The sequence below is a fragment of the Syngnathus typhle genome, linkage group LG5 (genome assembly GCF_033458585.1).
Source record: "Syngnathus typhle isolate RoL2023-S1 ecotype Sweden linkage group LG5, RoL_Styp_1.0, whole genome shotgun sequence".
Classification (NCBI taxonomy): Eukaryota; Metazoa; Chordata; class Actinopteri; order Syngnathiformes; family Syngnathidae; genus Syngnathus; species Syngnathus typhle.
Window position 1 is genome coordinate 8,845,587 of NC_083742.1, and position 20,759 is coordinate 8,866,345.

Sequence of the window (20,759 nt, forward strand, 5' to 3'; positions counted from 1 at the left end):
CCCTTTGCACTGGATGATTGGGATGCGGTGAAATGGGCAATATGGCTACAGTCGACTTGCTAGATTGCATTTCCAAAACAACGGTAGATTGAGATTTGCGAGGGGACACTGGCCGGAATGTGCGCATGCATGTGTGTGGCTTGTCTCAGCTTTGTCCTTTTAACTTTCCTTAGCAGTTAGTCAGTTTTCTTCTCCTAATATGGTTGGACCATCAATGGTAACTAATTTCAGTTTAAACAACGTCATTAGTACTAAAAACACTTGTTGAGTTGTGAGGTGATCTGGATCCCTTTTCACATCAAGAAGTTTACTCCTTGCTATACACTTCCACTGATGACCGCAACATGTTCTCCATCTTGTACAAGGGGACACAAGATCAAATGATGAATCCATCACTCAACAATTTGCCAGCTGGCACGATTCAATGACCTGCTGTATCAGCGCGCTGCTAGAGTCTTGTCTTGTCTTCACTTCTGGTGTGCAGCTGATAACGATTTCACCCAAACACTTCTTTCATCGATAAATTATTCGGTTTCATTCTTAATCTGCAAATGCAATATTAATTGTATTTTACTCGTACAGACACATAGAAAGCATTCTAGCTTTGACTCCTTTAATCTTATCACAATCATTTGAGTGGGAGTTGGGCACTACATTTCTTCCGGCTTTTGTTTTGGGAAGGGGCTTTTCTTCTACGACATTAACATTCTCTTACCTCGCAAATGATCTGGTTGATTGGAGAAAGGTTGCCATGGTCCAAAACCTTGTGGAATGTCTTTCCAGCCCCTTCACTTTCTATAATATAGTGTGAGTCTATGTATTTTTGTGTACTAAAATAATACACTTGACAATATTACACGTGCATTGTAAATATTTGTAGACATTATGCCATCCAAATATTATAGTGCATAGACATTTTTATACTTTTATATGAATTTTGTCTCAAATGGTTCAGTCTGAAAAGACCTTGTCCACAAGGAAAACCTACTATTAAAAAAAATATGCCTTTCCACACAGCCTTTCCTTTCCATTATCCACGTGAGCCTTGAATATGCTTATAAGTTCAGCCATATTGCCCATGTTGCCAGTTTTGTCCCCCTTTTCCAGATTTTTTTCCTTCCTCCCGACCTACCTGCCTGCTACCTCCTTTTGCCTGCTCGCTTTTACCACCTGCTTTGCCATTTATATGCATGTAGTTCCACTGAGGTCACTGTCTTTATTTGGTATTGGGTAAACTCAGATCTTTAACACAATTCACCTTTGTCTGGTGCTTCACATAGTTGTATTTTGTTCATGTTAAGTGTGGGCTTAACTTGACTAAAAACCCTGGAGATGCCTTGTCCTGTGTGATTCATGTCTTCATCGCACTAATGGGACAAATTTGGAAACTTTATCCAATTAGTGCAAATGAGCACAGTCAGAAAGCAGTGGGTGGTCTGTTATTGGCAAAGAACTGAAACCCAAGTTATGGAAATGTGGCACTATGCAGCCAATCTTTCTGCTTAAAGCACATTCCGGCAAGACGTCCGTAGGACCTGGTTCAGACATCCAGAAAGCGTAAAGATTGTTGTTTGTTTTTTCCCCACAGTCATTTTCTCTCAATTTTTCATTAACACAATGATAGAGAATCTTACTTACCTTTATTTTGGATGTCCTATTAATAGTGAGACCACTTCAAAATATTGACCATTTAGATTCAGGTTACAAGGCAAAAGGTAAAGTTACATATTGGAGAAACTATTGTCTAAGATTAAGCAGGTCTTTGATGGAATGAGATTGAAAGAATTTGTTTATTGTCTGAATTGGGTTCTACAAAGGGGAATGGCTTTCATGCCCCCATTTATGTCAAAAATGTATTATTTTTTTAACCAGTCTGCATTTTAAATGTAATGTATAAAATGCATTCAGAGGTACAGTTCTGCTTGATATTGTTGTAAAACCAGCTCCCCATATCTTCAACAGCCTCATCAGAGTTTGACCATGATTACTGCTTGCCCAGGTCTTCAATGTGGCTGGCTTCCCTGAATGGTACTGCTCTTCAAACCCACCAAACTCTCTCAGAGGCTATGTCTTCCGTCAGAAAGCGGCTCTGTGATGAAGTGCATTCTTAACAGAGGCACCCATTTGTACAGTTCTAACTTCAGTTACTCACCTACAGTGACATAGGATGTTATCTTTTGCAAATTCCCGTGTGTGTTATCCTCAACTCCTCATTTGGTTATATACAGTTCTCTGCCAATGATTCTCCATATCTCTAATAACAATTTAGAGCAACTCTGACATAGTAGTTTTGGTTTTCTTTCAAAACTATTCGACCCTGACCATCCTACCCAACCCTCTTTGTGTTAGAAACTATTTTTATTATGTTTACTTAAAGTCTGAGACTCACTTTGGAATTTAGGTCATCAATATCTTGAAACAATATACAGTGTAGTACACTTGAACTTAAGATAAAAAATAAATTAACTTTTGCATGTTTCTCCATTCAGCCGGTTAAATGATTTGTGTTGATACTTATTTTGGCAGAACGGAGTCAGGACAGCGAGGTGGTGATGCTTTCTGACTCCAACTCCACTCAGGATGCTTTCACAGATCCCACCAGCTCGCAAGACAGTAGCCAAAAACCTGCCTGCGGTAAAGTCAGTTCTTCGTCATCAGAGAGCACAACTCCTGTGAAGGAAGGACAGCCTGCTTCCGAGGACACAGGTAGACCATTGACTCAAAGTGACTACAATATTTGTAGCCTGAAAGAAATGGCATAACATAATTTGAACTGTATTGTATCGTAGTGCTCCTTTTGACCACACATATTTTTTATCTTTTGAATAGTTGTACGTCCAACTTTAGTGTCACATGGAGATCAGACCGTGTCCCAGACAGAAGAAAATCTGGTTGAGGAAATTGTGGAAATGGTGGTGGTGACCCTCCCTGAGGCTCCAACTCCCAAAATCTCTGCAGACCTTTGCCTTCCGCCCGTTCTTGGACCAACCACTCTGCCGAAAGCAGCCTCCTCTCAACAACCTGCTCCTCAAACCCCAGCCAACGAAGGCAAAAGGAAGCCAGAGCCTCCTGCTGAGGTGATGGAGGTACCCAAGGCCCTGCCTGCAGAACCTGCTGACCAGAAAAAAATGCTGGTGGAAATGTGCGTCCGCTCTCTTTTCCTCTGCCTTGGGCGGTTTCCTCAACACTATAAGAGCCTCTACCGCCTGGCTTTCTTTTACACCAACAGCAAAACCCACCAGGTCAGTTCACCTTGTTAACTCGTGTTCACTAATGACACGGTGGCTCATTGTGTGCTACTAGCACAATATGCCATTTAACTTGAGCCATACCTATCTACAGGTAATCAGTACTTCTAACACTTTCTATGTCAGGTGAGACCTGGCTGCTCCTAGCAATTACGGTGCTAGCCATAGAATTAGTTACCATATCAGCTCCAGTCACTGCCTCATTTTCCCCTCCACCACTCTTGTTTGCATTAGACCTTATTCGTTGCACATTAGTTGCAGAAGACGGCTCTGTGCGCTCCAAAGCTCTGTGGGTAGAGGTATGCGTGGGTTGAGAACCATGCTTTTTCAGCCAGTTTGGCACAGAGAGCTATACTGTATGGGGGCATCATTCTCTCAGTTCTCTGATCCATTGTAATGGAGACTATTATCTCCACTAATCATGGTTTTTCAAGTGTTATTATGTTTTAAAACAGTTTACCTTACCTTTTCATAGCACTTTTTTTTCAAGGTTGTGAAAAATGATCTTTGCTTTGTTGATTGTAAGTGAGAAGCATTTTGATTTTAGCAGATGTTTACACAACATCCAAGGCGAGCAAACTAACTGTTTATGCATTACATCAGTACGTTGTAATAATGAAAGGCAATTCGCATGGTGATATGTTGTGCATGTTAAAATGTAGATGTGTTTTTTCTTTATTTATTTATCACCACAGAACCTACAGTGGGCCCGAGATGTGTTGCTAGGAAGCAGTGTCCCATGGCAACAACAGAAGCACATGCCTGCACAAGGACTATTCTGTGAAAGAAACAAGACAAACCTGTTCAATGTAAGTTCAGTTCACAGTTCCTTTTATGTTGTCTCTCCCATGTCATATCATTGCCTCAGATTTCTTATTAGATATTTGTAGATGCCAGGTATCAGTGAATCATTTAACACTCATCTTTCTAAATGCCATGCAATGTACAACTGTATTGAATCTTCATTAGACATGTTTTCTTATATTTCAGCTACATCTTTATAAACGGCAGGTAATGTAACCGCGTTGCATCTTCATTAGACATGTTTATTTATTTATTTAATATTTCAGCTACTTTATTTAGCGAATTTATTTTTATTTAATCAAACCAGGCAGGCAGACTGAGCACCATTGTAGTTATCTTAATGTTAAGTCAAATATATATTTGATATATACGTACTTTGTGCAGCTCTTGTATTGGTGTGTGTATAACGCAGTAGCAGCTTCACTCGTGTTGGCAGCTAAGTCGCAATCTCAAGGGACATGCTCGTGAAACACCTATTCTATTCTATTATATTATATGATGTGCTCGTGTGTTTACTGTGAGTAGTACAGTATTGACATATCATTAGGGGTTACCCTTTTCTACACCCTTGCCTCACAATTCAACTGTCTGCTCAGAAATCTGGCGTGAAAACAAATCATAAGCAGCTCCATAAATGGAATTTCTCAGTAGGTGATTGGTGAATGATCTGTCTTCACAAGGCTTGTGTTGGCTTCCCATGGAGTTAGGTTTTGATTTTTTTTTTTTTCGCTTTCTCAGAAATTGAACTCATAAGTATGTGTCTAATACACATCAGTTGTTGCTACGTTTTTCGGCGGTTGATATCATCTTGGACATTGTAGTATGCCATGTCGATGTAATTCCCTGGTAACAGATTGTAGAAGCGATAATGGGCCACGGCTGAACAGGAGCTCTACAGCGAGCTAGTAGCTCCCATTGGGTTCTAGCAGAGCTCCTTTTGGAAGCAGACCTGTTTATCTCGATATGACAACTGTCACAGCTTTACTGTGTAATATTTCAAACCAAGCACTATAATAAGACAACCTTGCATAAATGATTGCAAATATGTTTTCATGAGTCACCAAATCGAGCAGGTATGAGTAACCTCACCTTTATCTTGAAGCATGTTGGGATTGAAGGTGCAATAAAAATCGATTAATTTGCAACAAATCCATTATCAAATTAGTCTGATTATTTTTGATAATTGATTAATCATTTTTTTATTTAAAAATGTCCAAACGCTCGGAATTTCAGTTGCTCAACAGTAAATGATATCCAATTTATTATGAAAGCAGACCGATTATCTTTGTGTTGAAGCAAAAGAAAAATATTTTCTTTTAGTTTAGAAAAAAATGGCCAATATTTTTGGCTATTTTCTGACATGTTACAAAGCATACCAGTAACTGAAACATGATTAATATGTCAATTTGAAATAATAACATCTTTTTGAATAACTGTAGGAGATTGCAATATTTTTCAATTCATACATTAGTCAACAAACTAATCGACAGATTAATCGATTTTCAAAGTAATTGTTAATTGCAACCTTAGTTCATTTTAAAACCCATTCCAGAGCACTGACTTTTTGCTTTGTTAAAATGGAAGTCAACATTGTGGAGCGTCTAACTTCTCTTACATCTTAACTGAAGTCAGGATGGCCTGTCAAGTTTACTGACGGCCAGACAAGTCCTTACGTGTCCGATTATAAGAATATCATTTTTTTCTTCATCTTCTCTGTGGTGACAGAAATCAAGGTAATGCACAAATTTACAAACTCAACATGGTGCATAACACATGACGTCATCAACATGAGGTGACATGACTGTTGAGTTCCCAATGCTATGATTGCTTAGCATGCACACACACACACACACACACACACACACACACACACGCACGCACGCACGCACACACACACATTATTTGCATAGTCCACCCACACAAGCATTTACTCTCTGTGAAATGCCAAATAAAGTGTGTCTTTCCACCCTCATTTTGAACACGTCATTCTGATAGCATCTACTTTGTGCAGGTTTTGGATTATGACAGCTTCACTTCAACTTTACTGTAAAAAATATTAGGACAATGTTCCACGTAGCAGTTACTCTTGAAATACTTCCCTCAATTTGACGTATGACTCAAACATTTTCGTACGTTCAGTTGTGCAGTGTGGTGTTTGTAGGTGGAGCTCCACTCGGGAGAACCTTGTTCTCGTTCTTAAGGCAGTGGACGGTGAAAACATTTTTCAAATGTTTTGATTTGCACATTGACGGGAAAGCCCTCACTGTCCGTAGGGATTCCGCTGTTCCGTGGCGTTCTTGGGTTCAGCTTGACATTTTGCAGCACTTTTTCCCTCTCAGCTCAGCACAGGAAACAGGATAAACAAGGTTATGCATGGGTGGTATGTTTACGGTGGCCATCAGGAGAGACACAGCCAGTGTTGAAAGGAAGCAGGTGAGGGCTCTTGGCTGTGAAAATATTATATATACTGTGAATTCTTCAGGCATCTTTGTTTTGTTGCACTTGGTCAATAAGGATTTTGTTCATAGAAACCTGTTCTTTCCCTTTCATGGTGTGCCAATCTTTGCAGTGTATACTTATGCATTGGGGCTGTAGTACTCAATCCCTTATTTAGCCAGTTTATGTTCTCATGTTCTTTTCCTGTTGCTCTGACTTCAGCATGATCATGTTCTTCCCCTCCCCCTGACTGTTATATGCTCCACTCATCTCCTCTCTGTGTTGCTCTTGTTCAGCTTCCTCATTACTCTCTCGCTCCTCTGTTTGTGTGGGTGTGCATTAATAGGCGGGACTTTTCGCTGCTCATCTGTGATTGGCTGGCACGGACTTACAAGGGCTGGCTGAACACTCTGCAAGAGAAAGCACAGAAGGAGGAGGGGGGGGGGAGAACTCCAGCAAGCTGGGGGTCAGGGGAGAGTGGAGATGGAGTGCGTGGGTGTTTTTGTTTTGAGATGGCAGGAGAGGGATGAGTCTACTGGTCTGTCAGCGGTGTCCTGAGCTCATAGGCCTTGACTTCACTGCCGGCTCTTCTCCTGCCAAGGCAGCTACCATTCTACCGCTCTTCTTCTGTTCCGGTTCTGCTGTGTGCAGCTGAGCTTCCTGCTTTTCTTCCTTTGCGGCTCTCGCTGCCCTCGCACTCAAATGCAGCCCACCCCTTGCTCTCTGAGCATGAGCTTCTGTTAGGGTGGAGGTGCTGCCAGGGATGCCGTCGCTGCTACCCCCTGCAAGAATCCTTCCGAAAAATACCAGCGTAGGAAACGGGGAATAGCCTTCTTTGGTGATGGTATGTTGCTTTCTGCTCGACTTTTGGAAACACACTGTGTTAGTTGTGGTGTTTGTGAGACTTTTGATTGATGCCATTAGATGCGGATCAAGATGACTAATGGTACCCTGCACCTGCCAATTGTTTGTAGCATTGACAGCTAGCTTGGTTTAAAAACATACCCTAGTTCCTTCCTCAAGTTACACATACATAGATGGCTGGTGGAATGCTTATGTCGTGGTTGCTTAACTGCAGCAATTGCCACTGGTTGCTCTGAGTCACATGACCACCAACTTTTTTTCTTGTACCAGGGAATATTTTGAGGCTTTGGTATTATGATTTCGTGTTGAGACCTGTCTCCATTAAGGTGTTACAAGATCTGGAAAGTTTCTTTGGGAAAGTACATATGTGTTGGATTTGACTCGCATTCGCAAAGCGTGAGGGCAGCTTGCTCCACTTCTCATTTTTATCATGCACAGACAATGAACTATCAGTGCTGCTGCTTTTAATCTATACTTTTCTTAACCTTTTTGACACACTATGCGTATATATTTCTTCTTCTGTCTGCATCATTGTTGTGTGGGATATTGACCACAACACTGTTTATATTTTCTCCTAAAAAAAAAATGTTTGGAATAATTTCAGTCTTACATATCTGCTTTAGCTGTTGTGCTACAGAATAATCTGTGTAAAGCCATGGTTTTGCGTTCCCCAAAACAGATTTGTGTCAGCGATGGTTTGAAAGTTCTCTGAACAATCCTCGTCCATTAGAGATGCTGTCTCCTTCGCATACTCACCCTGCGTAATTGTAAACTGAGCAGGGAAAACTGTCATACTTTCTCATGTAAGGCTACATGGAGTATTTTAAGAGTTGATGTGCCAAATAATTTGTAAAGATTGCTTTTTGCATTTTTGGTGGTGGCTTTGTTAGTTTGTCAGTAGGTGGGAAGTTTGTCATTGGATATGTAGAATCGTTTGATAGGTTTCCCTTGTCGAGCTTCTTTCACGTGCTTCATTTCCCTCCAGAGTCTTGGAAAATGCCATCTGACCATCAGGAGCTGTGTGTTTCAGAAGACGACCAGGCTCCCATGTGCTCCATCTCATTTGTCGTGTTCCATCCTGACTGATATGATCATCTTTGTTTTGTCTCGCACACATTTTCAGATGCCAGAATATGCACAGTGTGCTTTCTGACTATCCTAGGCTACCATCTGCACTTGCATTGATTAAAAAAAAAAAAAAATCGAGGGGAGATAGATGTAGGCCCATTTTGCCTGCCAAGCCGACACATGCTTACTGAAAAGGTGGATTGGTCCATCAAGGGAAACGTCACGCCTTCCGCAGAGAATAGCTTATGGTTGTTGGCCGCCGTTCTGTGGCCGTGTTGCACTGCTTGACCACAACTGAGAACTAATGAGGCTTCCTATCATGTGTGCCCAGAGAACACCCTCTCTTGCCTCTCTCCCACCTCCTACATGTCCAGGCTGTCTGCAAGATCTCCCCTGCAGCCTTTCCATTCCTCATTAGTGCGTCTTTGAATGCCATGTTTTTCACTCGCACTTAATTCTATTACTTTCTGCTCTGTTGAGTCTTTCCTTTCAAATATTCTCCTTGCTAATTGATTCCTTGCGCTCGAAACCCCCCTAAGTCTATTGTTTTTCTTACATCTCCAGTAGTAAAGCCACCAGTTGCATCCAGGACTCTACCTCTAAACACCATTTTGTTTCTCGTTTATGCCTACTGTGTTTTTAAATAAAGCTGCAGTTGGTCATACGAAGCAATTGTTATTTGTAGCACAGTTGCAAATGACTGCTTTTTCTGCTCCGAGTTTCAATTTCCTTTCCACCCGCAGGGCATCTGGCGTATTCCAGTAGATGAGATTGATCGCCCAGGAAGTTTTGCATCTCATATGAACCGATCCATTGTCCTCTTGCTGGAGGTGCTATCACAGCTTAAAGATCACGACACCTTGCTGAAAGTGTCTTTCATGCTGCAGAGAACCCCTGATCAGGGAAAGTAAGGGCCAATTTCCTGCAGCGCTACTGTTTGTTCTAGACTTTATTCACAGTGCATTTCTTATGTCTTCTCTACTTCCCAACCCACTTCTTTCTTTCTTCCTTGAATCCATCAAGAAAATATTTACGTGATGTTGATCGCCAGGTTTTGGCTAAGAGAGCTTTTTTCCTCAATGTAAAAGTCCTGGAAGACAATCTGAACAGTCTCAGTGGGGTAAGAAAGAACACATCACGTCACTGTACTTCCCCTTTGCTGCTTGTAACTGGTTGTTCGCTTGTATTTCAGGTGCAGCTTCCCAAAGCAGCGACCCCCTCCATGGGGGAGATGACCACGACGGCCGCATCCAGCAGGCCAAGTTCAGAGGACAGCAAAAATACGCTGCCCAAGAAGCCGGTGCTCACAGAGGGGACTTGTACCACTGATGCAGGACGTAAGGAAGGCTCCCTACCACAAATTCCTCCACCAGCTGCGGATAAAAGTGGCAAAGTCGAGAATCAACCTGAAAAGGTGGAACCTGCTGTGAGTGAGTGCTACAGAACAGGGCCAGAGGAGCCAATGGATTTGGAATCTGGCTATTGGAGGAGACCATCATCAACCACATATACTCAAGACAGGGAAACAGAGGCACAGATCTCTCTGGGTGTAATAGAGCCCCAGCAAAAAGTGACTGACAACAGCCGGACATCAGAGCTGTCTCTGGAGGAGCTGAGTATTAGCTCCAGGCAGCTGCAGCTCCAGTCTTTGGCCGGCAAGGTCACTTTGGCAGCTAGCAGCACCGATCAAGGTTTACCACGAAGACCCAGCAGAAAAAGGAAACTTTTAGAGGATGTTGAGTCGGGAAAAACCCTACTACTTGATGCATACAGAGTGTGGCAACAAGGCCAGAAAGTTATGACCTATGACCTTGGTCGCATTGAAAAGATCATGTCGGAGACATACATGCTCATAAAACAGGTAAGGCTCTTTCAGATGTGCCACAAAACATGTACCCTCATTCGGTGTGTCCTCTGCTATAATTCTTTGATTCTGCAAAGTCAGGTAAACTTTTATGGCCTTTCTCTTTGATTAAATGACTCCTCACAAACACCTCTTCTTGGAAGACAATGGCTATAAAACACTTAACAATTTACAGTTTTGAAAGTTTTGGATAAAAATACTGTTTCTATGTTCTCTCTTAAGCTATTTAATTATCTTGGATTTATTGTTGTTTTTGCTGATTCAATTCAATAGGCCTGTGACTAAGAAACTCGTTTAAATCAATAGTATTGATGTTGGTTCTAATCAACTATTGGTGAATGGGTTTCTTCCTTAGTACGCCAGCTTCCTTCCACATCCCAAAAATGTGCATATTGAGTTAATCGAAGACTGCTTCTAGGTGTGAATGTGAGTGGGAATGGTTGATTGCTGATATGTACCCTTTCACAGACAAGGGGGATAGGCTTCAGTTCATCCGGTACTCCAGAGGACAAGTGATAATTGATGGGTCAAAGGGGTGTGTCCAAATGCATGGTGTGGTAGTCATGGAGAGAAACTGCAATGGAGTGTTTTATAGAGAACAACTATAAATTCTGCCTAATCACTCCTGAACCCATCCAATGATGATGTACTGTTTGTTTGAATGTTACGGTTGTAGCTGCAGAACAGCCCGAACAAGCTTATTGAGCTGCAGATCAATGTCTGCTGTACAGACATTTATTGCGTCATTGCCAGAGCACTGAAGTGGGAAGTCGGTAGCCAGAAGGGAGAGACATACACTAACTACGGCAAGAACTTCTCTCGTACAAGCTCAAGTGGGCACAGCACGCAAGCGCCTACACAGTAGTCCATTATTTAGACAAGCTACTTTTGATGTTCTATCCTCAAACCAACCAGACTTCTTGGTTTTAGTTTCCCTTGTGTTTGAATACATATTAACATTATTTGTTTGAAGGTGTTTTTATTCCTCATAAATAAGATAAGCTACTATATTGGAATAAATAAGACACAGCAAATATTTTGGGAAATGATAGAAAGTAGAGGTACTGTTTATCTTCATTGAGACATGGAACGCATTGGCAACATCAACCATCCCGAAAAAAATAAACTACAAAATCCTGCCTTTTGGGGATAGCGCTTTTACACCCAACAGCTGATTGGAAGGAACATTATAGCTGTGTGACGGATCAGCACCACCGGTACTGCTAATTGCACCATGTTTTGCCGTCGTCAAGCTCGACAACGCCAGCATGCTAAGCGTCCACTCATAGCAACCGCTGCAGACAGTGCCTAACTCTGCTGGATCGATCTTACACAGAATTGGAAATCCATAGTGGCTGTGCATTTAGTCCATTAGACCCATGCAAGAAAGACTACATTGAAAGAGAGAGGTTTGTGAAGAGAGGGAACTCTCACTATCCCTAATGGCTATTCTTCCTCTTCTTGCTTCAGGTTGATGAGGATGTGGCTCTGGACCAGGCTGTGAAGTTTTGCCAGATACAGTTGGCTACTTCTGCTCAACGACAGGTACAGCCAGCTCATCTCGCTTACTCACTGCGTATTCGCACTCCCGCTGGGTGAACATTCATTCCCAGCCGCACACTCACATTGTCATTTCAGTCTCACTTGAATCCACTCTAAAAAGTTATCATGCCCTGTGATGAGTAGTGACATAGAGGTTTTCTCGAAAAGTTGAAGCAACACTGTGTCAGTGTGGTTTGGTAGAACTGCTCCAAACAGCAAGAATCAAGGTTGCGAGTTAGGTTAATGATTTTTCATTAATCATTGAAAAATTCCCAGACACACATTTTAAAATCTTGTCCAAAGTATTCTCTGAATAGTGAATACAGTTTTCCCACAGTGTCGTGTTGTTGTAGTAAAGGGAGCACCGGTTTACTTCCGTTTTCACTTTTGTCGTCATGGTGAGGAGGTGTTGGTGAAAAATATTTGCCTGTATTCAGTGCGTGTGTGCGTCATGAGGTAAATTGTGCCAAACTGATGAATAATTTGGTAATCCCCAAATTTAGACGCCAGCGCTAAATATAACCCAGTGAAATTCCCTATTGGCATTTATGCCTTACTCACTAGTTCCCATTATGTCATTGATCTCTTCATAGCAACAGTTTGCCTGTCCCTTACGTGTACATAAGCACAGTCACTTGTCAAAAATGGAAATGGAACACCGGTACATTCATAAAAATCTAATAGAAACTGGATTTTTTCAATTGCTTAACTTACAGTTCGAGGGAGGAAAAACATTGCCAATTACTTCTCTTCATCACGTCCTAACAAAAGAGGAGAGTGTGCATCTGGCGGCCCCCTATTTCCCCAGCCTAATCACCAGCCGGCTACGTGGAATCATTGTGCTGCCTGTAGCAAATGTGAGGAGACACCTCTGTGCTCCAGGCCCCAACATGAACATTCTGTGCCTGCTTCTTTTACACGTCCGCACATTTTTTCAAGCCCAGACAAGTAGAGTGCCAAGGTGCCTGTGTAGCGCCAAGGATGAACATTGGCTGTGCTGGGGTTTTTTTTCTTTATTTTTATTTCATCTGTCAGAACAACGCCATCCAAATCTGATTTAGGCCAGTGTCAATAACTGCAAAGAACCTCTGAGTTCTGTCCAAGAATAATTTCCTTTTACTGTACCGATGATTGGAAAAAAAAATTGTTAGTAATTATTGGGTCTTAAAAAGAATCATACATAAATACTGTAGTTTTTCAGCAATTTTCAGTTGACAAAGATTTGCACATTATTTTAATCAATTTTTGACGTTACATTTTGCCTTATTGGGAATTGGGGTTTGTTCTGAATAGTATCAATTGTGGTGATGCTTAATTAATGAGTGAATCATCAAAGCTGGAGCATGCTTGAAGCTTCTGACACGACTGTAACGGTGTCATTTTTGTTCATGCTTTGGGAAGGTTGCTCTGCAATGTGATTCCCCAGACTTTGAACACAATAAGACCCAGGGAAGAACAGGCTTTGGGCTTCTCTTCCACTCCTTTCTCATCCATTTTAAAAAAGAGGATGAGAGGAAGTATTCATTTCTGCTAAATGTGCTCCACTGTTTCCATGGCAGCAGCTCTCTGGGAGCCAGCGCACTGTTGTCACAGGTTGTTTGTGCATCTCTTGTTTTTTGTTCGTGGTCCTCTGAAAAACAAAAATCAGGAATTGAACAGGAAGGGATTCAGAGGAGCCAGCCATGGGTTGTTTGTGCAACTCTTGTTTTTTGTTAGTGAAAAAAAATTCAGGAGTTTAACAGGGAGGGATTCAGAGCTAGAACATCACCAGAGGGAAGTGACAATTCTTGCTAGAGGAGATCGACTCTGAACCTTTGCTCATTTGGATCCTTTGACTGAGAGGTTTGGATCATATTCTCCCTCAAGGTCAGAGGATGCACATTTTTTAAGAAACCTACTTGAGTTAAGTTCTGCTGGTGCATCCCTAGTCAGTGAGAGCTTCTCATAACAACCCATCTTCCTGCAGCCCACGTGCGACGCTCCTACCACGCCTAAATACAAGGAGCACAGAGATCTCTTCTTCCCTGCCGCTCTGACAACGCCGGTTCTGCTCAGCCACGCCACGTGCCACCCATTGTCCAACCAGGAAGGTCAAGCCAAAGTGATCTTTGAGCCCCTGAGCAAGTTACCCAGACCTCAAACGTCGGGCTTCCATGATCAGCAACCACAGAGAAGAATGGCATGCCACCCTGCAGCAGCAGCAGCTCTGTCCTTCCTACAACACACAGGTATAGTGAGATCCACTTCATTTGTAGTTGTCCATCAAAGGATGGCGTCACTTAGTAGGAGCTCTTAGATGGAGCGTGGCTGGACCAGCAGAGGGCGCCTGTCAACTTCTGTAGCGCTATTACATAATAATAGCCTAACACTGTTTACTCACACGCTTCATTTTAGACCTGTAACTCAGGGGCTTGACTTAATTATTTCACTTATTTTGAATTTGAATTGAATTTATTCATTTCAAACAGGCAAACCACACATATGAAAACAAATACACTCAAGTGAAAGCCATTCAAACTATGACAAACAAGAGATACAAACAGAAAACAATCCACCGCATCATTTTCATCAAAGCATGTACAGATGATTTCTGTAAAAAGTCAGCAATACTTACTAGACCAGTTAGTTGCCTTATATTCAAGTTCGGAATTTCAGTTATGGTAGTAATGTGGCATTAATAGTCGCAGGAAAAAGAAACTTTATTGGATGGTTTTGTGGTTTTACCCACAAAATGAAGTTGACATGTAAATTAGGGGGCAACACAAGCATAAAGAGAACATACAAACTCCACACAGGAAGAGCGGAGCCGAGAGTCAAACCCCAAACCTAAGAACACTGAAGCGATCATGCTAACCACAGGTGCATCATGCTGCCAAATAAAAACAATTGTAAAAGCAATACATGTGTTTTTGGTATAAAATGAAGTGAGAAAGATGCCACTAGATGTCAGTGAAGAGCTTCTTCATATAGCTTGATTTAGCTCTCAAGGCAAGTCTATTCCTCATTCTTATTTTAATGAGTTTACCTTTTACAACATTAATAAAACCATTAATGGGTGTGTGCAAGTCATAGCTGTAAATCACACGTGTCTACATAATTTATGATTCACAATTCTAATGAAGCCTTAATATTAAGTTAGTGGCCTAAGAGAGTTTCAGTGTTTGGGAGATCGTGAGCAGTTTTTCTCTAGTCACATAACAAAATTGAGGCAATTTGGAGTTTAGAATGTTTGCACAAATTAAAAGTTAGACCCTATTCATGCAGAAGCTTGAAGATGTATTTGTTCGTTTCTTTTTATCTGTCACAGCTGCAGGGCATTTTTTTCCTTTTTCATAAAAGTCATCAAGTGTAAAATTGCATGGTACGATTCTTAGACTATTGACGTCAGTGTTTGCTATCTCCAAGAAACACTGTGTTCTTCATCTGTTGGTTGCATCCAATCAATAAAATGATTCAATCAGTATTGACGTCAAGGATGTCTGAGTTTTGACAAAGCTGCAGCCAAGATGACATTTTAATAGATTCTGAATATACTTTTTTTTTTTTTACAAATGAACAGAAATAATCAGTTTGATCTGATTATGGATTGTAACAAGTTTTTGTTATTACTCCCCCGCCCCCACCCCAGAAGAGCGTGAGGAGCCCACAGAGGGACTCTTGTACCGACAACAGGAATCGCACCTCTGTCAACAGATGAAACTGGCCACTGTGTCCCAAGCACGGGAAGCAGCAGCAGCAGCCGGTTGGTTCCGTGAGGAGACGGCCACATGTAGCAGCAGCAGCACGCAGCAGTGTCCAGGTCAGCAACACAGCAGGGCGCTTACAAGTTCAAGTGTACTTACCTTTACTACTTATGGATGCACAAGAAGCTGAAGCAAGAAGTATTTTATAGCAATATATTATCATTATGTTTTCCTTTATAAAGTGAGTTGAGTGCAAGCTAATTTGGAACATTCTGACCGATTTTTCGATAATATGAATATTGGGTTTTACGACTATGTAAACACAGAAACGACAAAATGAAAGATGAGACTCTATTCTTTAATAACAAAATAGTTTGTTTCTGCCTCATTTTTGGTAATCAGCATGGAACATGGGTTGGAGGTTAAATAAAATGAACACAGAAAAGCTTTTTGCGAAAAGGTATATTTCATATTATCCTTTTAATGTTTGCTTTAGTGACAACTCGTACATCTGAACAGTACTTTTCCTTTATAAAATAATAATAAAAATGTGCTTTTGAATGCAACATAATATATTAAGAGAAAAAATCAGCAGTGTAAGGATTTTACATTTGACTCGTCGTAGTATTTAGTATTGCATGTCCGTATTTGTGCATGTATGTACATTTGTGTTTAAATTTAAATAATCTCTGTAATCTTGTCTCGTTTTCAACTCAAATCGTAGATTTAATGTGATAAACACTTCACGAGGTGCTTGTAACATTTTCTTTCCATTCCAACGATTTACCATGTTTATGGGTTTCCGCATTCCATTTGGATTACATTGGGACATCAGTGATTTCATTCAAAACAAATCCAAGGCTATCGTCTACTGACGTCTTTTACCAGTACAGTTTAATTTTCAAACCAGAGTTTCCCCAAAATAAACACGACTGTTCAAACATTGGGCATCATGCAGACAATTCTTTTCACCATGAAAACTCACTCTTGAATGTTACACTACTGTTCAAAGGTTCGAGTGTCACTTAGAAATGTCCTTTAGAAGAAAAAAAAACACTATTGTGTCCAACTGTGTCCAAGTTCAGAGTAGCGTGACTTGAGAAGCTCCATTGTACTAAATCGAATTTAATAGTGGCCATTCATTTAAGTAGAACAATGACCAGTGTGGTGTGCACATGTTTCTCCCCAGACCAGCAGAACTATGCCAGCAGTGATCTGTCAAAGCTTCCAGACCCCGGTCGAATCCGCTCCCGCATCCCGCCCAACATGCCAAAGCTCTTTATCCCCTCAGCTGTCACCAAGTTCCCCCCAGAAATCACAGTGACACCCCCCACACCCACGCTTCTCTCTCCCAAAGGCAGCATTTCTGAGGAAACCAAACAAAGACTCAAGGTAGGATTCGGAACGTCACTTTTGATTCTGCGCGCGTGCTGCGGCGCTCATCTGTGACCCCTACTGTCTGATCCCGGGCAGAACGTCATCCTGTCGTCGCAGTCTGCCGCCACGGTCAAGAAGGACACTCTGAGCCAGCCTTCCCTGGAGGTGCAGGAGACGTCTAGCCAGGAGTCGTCGTTCGAGAGCGAGTCGGACGAGGAGGACGATTACATGGACATCTGAGCATCACCAGGCCGCCTGTGTGGAAACCCCTTTGAGCATTTATTCCATAATCGAACTTGAGGTCCATGTACCAGCATTCTCCTCACTAGTTGGACAATTCAGCGCTGTTTCATTCTGCAATTAAACCTAAACATATTGCGATAGCATGGGAAATGTGTTACAACTCAAAACCCCATTGTTGGCGTGAGGAGCTTTTGTCATTCAGTTGGAGTGCCAGTAACATGTATCATATTGACAGCAGAAACTAATGCAGATGTTTTCAAACCTTTTATACTGTACCTAAAATAATAATGAGTCCCAAGAGTATAAAAATCAGTTATAAAAAGCTAAAACCGAGTGAACTGTACTTGGGCAGTGATTTGCTCGAGCGATTCCAAATTTCAGAAACACTCAAATACTGTCGTACACAGTTTTGCTTCACAAGCTTTGCCGAAGGTGCCATACCAGTGGTTGTACTAAAACGTGGAACTTCAATGTCACATCAAAGATCAGGAGTACATAATTACATAACGGACTTGTACATGGACCTTAAGGTGAATGTCAAGGATATCTAAGAAATCCTCAACCAGCTTTCCTGTTTGAGCAGACCGCTCTCTGCTGGTGTGACTCTTATCAAGCCCCGCCCCACTGTCACATACTTGCAGCTTCAGTCTTGATTTCTGTAATTGTTCCACCTTGCCCATCAACCTCCAATTGAGAGATGCAGTATTCTAGTTGGCTATGACAGTGTTGCCCAGTTTGTTTGAATCACCACAGCTTTAGTCTCAGCAGTCTGGAACATGGCGTCTATGCATATCACGGCGGCACGCCCAAGCCGACTGTCACCCTTTGGTGCATCATCACGGTCTGCACCTTCGTCCAGCTCTTGGGATAAGGACCAATGCCCGTTGTGATGTATTTCAATGGAACACAACACAAGTGACAGAAGGACAGTCACCGCACGCCGCCGAAACTTGTAGCACATGGGAAATGTTTACATTCAACATTTTGTTCAGTAGAGCACTCACGTGTGCTGCTTTTGTACTCGCCGTGTTCCTTGCAACATGATGTTTTTGGGGGGGTTTCAGGAGTACATTAGTAGCCGTGAGGTTCTCACCAGGGAGACGCCCGTCACCAGCACTGATGTAAATGATGTTGAAAGAGGACATTTTGTACATATCGTAATCCAAATACCTTTGGCAGCCGTAGTGGTGTGTGCGTGCGTGCGTGCGTGCGTGCGTGCGTGCGTGCGTGCGTGCGTGCGTGCGTGCGTGCGTGCGTGCGTGCGTGTGCGTGCATGCGTGCGTGCGTTGGGAGGTGAGACTGGGTTTACAAACCCTTCACTAAATTTACTAGAATTCAACATGCATGCTGAAACGGTGTCTCTAAATTTCGACGCCTTTTCATTGGTCAATTTGTCTTGTTACTCAGTGGAAGACAACAGAATGTTTTTTTACTATTTGTTTTCTATCAAACTAAGGGTATTTACCGGGTTGTTTTGTTTTCTGGAAATAAATAATGAAACTGTAAATGAAAACCTGTACATGATTAACCTTGTCAAACCCCCTTTTTTTTTTTTACTGTTATTTCTTTACATGGTTGTTGCAAGGCGTGAGATACAGTGTATTTTTATTTTTTCTGTTGCGCATTTGGAAATGTATCAAAGCTGAGAGGCGAATTGTCTGGCCTCAGTCCACTATGGAACTCTAACCAAAAATATATTTTAAAAATTTCTAAACTATAGACTACTATTCAAATACATCCATATGTCATAGTACATGGAGCAATGCAGCAGGTAGGACAGTGTTTATATCTTTGGTGAGTTTGAGGCCTGCGGAAGTGTTGGGAAGACCAACGCCGAACGCCAGTGACGCATGCTGACGTGTGACATCATTGTCAACCAGTATAATCTGTCATATGAAATCTACATGACATCTTACTGCATGTCTAAGCACTTCCTTTCTCTCGTACCATTTTGCACATGTAAAATCAAATCTTCCATTCCACTGTCATAAAATGATTGCTACTGCTTGGCTCAAGGTACAGCTTAACTCCTACTTTATGTATTTGGCCTCATCTTCATTGGGAGATTTTTACACTCAAGCACTTGAATAGGTTACGTTATTTAAACCCTGACAGTATGAATCAAGAATTTGAAGGCATGTTCAATAAAAGATAAAGCCTCAACAACAAATGTTTACGGCTGTTTGCCTGCTTACATCAATACAATTACAAGTGGTCATATTGTTCACCGGATAGACAAAACAATTTCTCTCAAATTATTTCATTATCGAACTTACAATATCTTATTACTTACATGATGAGACAATGTTTTCGTGCAGGCACTTCTAACCAGATGTATGATACCATTTTATATATGGACCTCGTTTGATCATACGTGCAAAACACGTGCTCTTAATAGACTTCATTTTTCATATTTCTCAATACATGTATTCTGCCTAAATTACAAATCAAAATATAACCACATACTACTGTTTTTTTTTTTTTTACAGTGCAAAGAGCTCATAAAAATTACCATTCAAGGATGGCGCAAATTTGATGTACAACAAACCAACATGTAGTCCAAGAACAATTTTTTATTGTTTTCTACTTTTTTTTATTGTCAACCTTAGAAATCCTTCAAAAACACTGAAACACCTTTTAAAAATGTCCCTGAAAAAAATGTGTTTTGGGGGAAATGACTCAAGAGTCCACTGAGAATGTAGTCGGCAGTTGCCCATCCCTGGTCTGAATGCGATAACAAATGCAATGACGTACTGCTGGCCATGACGCCCATTAGCCAGAGGCTGAGCTGCACTGTGGTTAGTTACAGACTAGCAATGCCATTTGCTTGCACTTACCTAATATGTTCATGTGGGAATTCAAATCATTAACTCCTTTGTATGACATAATTGTCTGCATTTGATTGTCTACCTCTTAGTAATTCGCAAGAGGCAACATTTTTCGAAAAACTAAATACGCAGCACATTAGCAGTTCAACAGTTTTTCCTGAACAGACCACCCTGCTTACCACTTTGGTGCTCAAAGGGCTTGTACACTCGGGTGTGAAGTCTGCGACACGAGGGAAGTCATTAGTCTTCATTAGCAACTTCCAGCAGTTTTTTATGAAGTGCTGTGAAGTTGTCATTTGCCCCTTTGCCCGCTTTGTTTTCTTATTTGGGGGACCAAATGTGAGCATAGCCGGCCCCCGTTTTCTGTATGGGACACTCAACTTGATTACAAATACAGATCTAACCTCTAAGGTTGCAGTTAATGTTGGATTCTCCATGGTGTCCTAAATCGCCCATGAGGTTTTGATATATATATATATGTGCCACACACACTTGAGCTTGCTGGATCCGTCATGGCGTTGCATCCAGCCATGAGGCTCCTATCTCTACGAAGCCCTCAAAGTGGCCACTTAGGCATCAAAAGGGCATGTTGCATTGCTAATGTCAGCGAAAGGTGTGAGATTTCTCGTCAGTCCACTCCAGGGGCTCTTTATTGGGCCGCTAGAGAGCCGTCTGATCCTCAGCCCGGGCTGTATATCGGCAGCTGTTAACAGTAGAGCACAGGGGGATCCGTGCAGTTAAAGCAAATGGCCGAAAAGGAGATCTAGGCCCCTGGTCGTCTGACTGCGTGTGGGCGACTATT

At 41.7% G+C, this 20,759-nt stretch overlaps 1 protein-coding gene across 5 annotated transcripts in view; it reads left to right on the plus strand.

Annotated features, from left to right (window-relative positions):
- Window positions 1–19,299, plus strand: part of cabin1 (calcineurin binding protein 1) — a 28,709-nt gene extending 9,410 nt beyond the window's left edge. For 2 of the 5 annotated variants that reach the window (XM_061278009.1, XM_061278012.1), the window contains 13 exons: window positions 1,963–2,028; window positions 2,527–2,706; window positions 2,830–3,242; window positions 3,944–4,057; window positions 4,239–4,259; window positions 9,164–9,327; window positions 9,444–9,540; window positions 9,613–10,281; window positions 11,755–11,829; window positions 13,793–14,054; window positions 15,455–15,625; window positions 16,699–16,901; window positions 16,983–19,299. In XM_061278009.1, the coding sequence (XP_061133993.1) occupies window positions 1,963–2,028; window positions 2,527–2,706; window positions 2,830–3,242; window positions 3,944–4,057; window positions 4,239–4,259; window positions 9,164–9,327; window positions 9,444–9,540; window positions 9,613–10,281; window positions 11,755–11,829; window positions 13,793–14,054; window positions 15,455–15,625; window positions 16,699–16,901; window positions 16,983–17,126 (2,579 nt within the window). In that variant the 3' untranslated portion in view covers window positions 17,127–19,299. The remainder of the gene's footprint in view (window positions 1–1,962; window positions 2,029–2,526; window positions 2,707–2,829; window positions 3,243–3,943; window positions 4,058–4,238; window positions 4,260–9,163; window positions 9,328–9,443; window positions 9,541–9,612; window positions 10,282–11,754; window positions 11,830–13,792; window positions 14,055–15,454; window positions 15,626–16,698; window positions 16,902–16,982) is intronic. The other 3 variants (XM_061278010.1, XM_061278011.1, XM_061278014.1) reach the window with 3 other exon arrangements.
- Window positions 19,300–20,759: the final 1,460 nt, after the last annotated feature.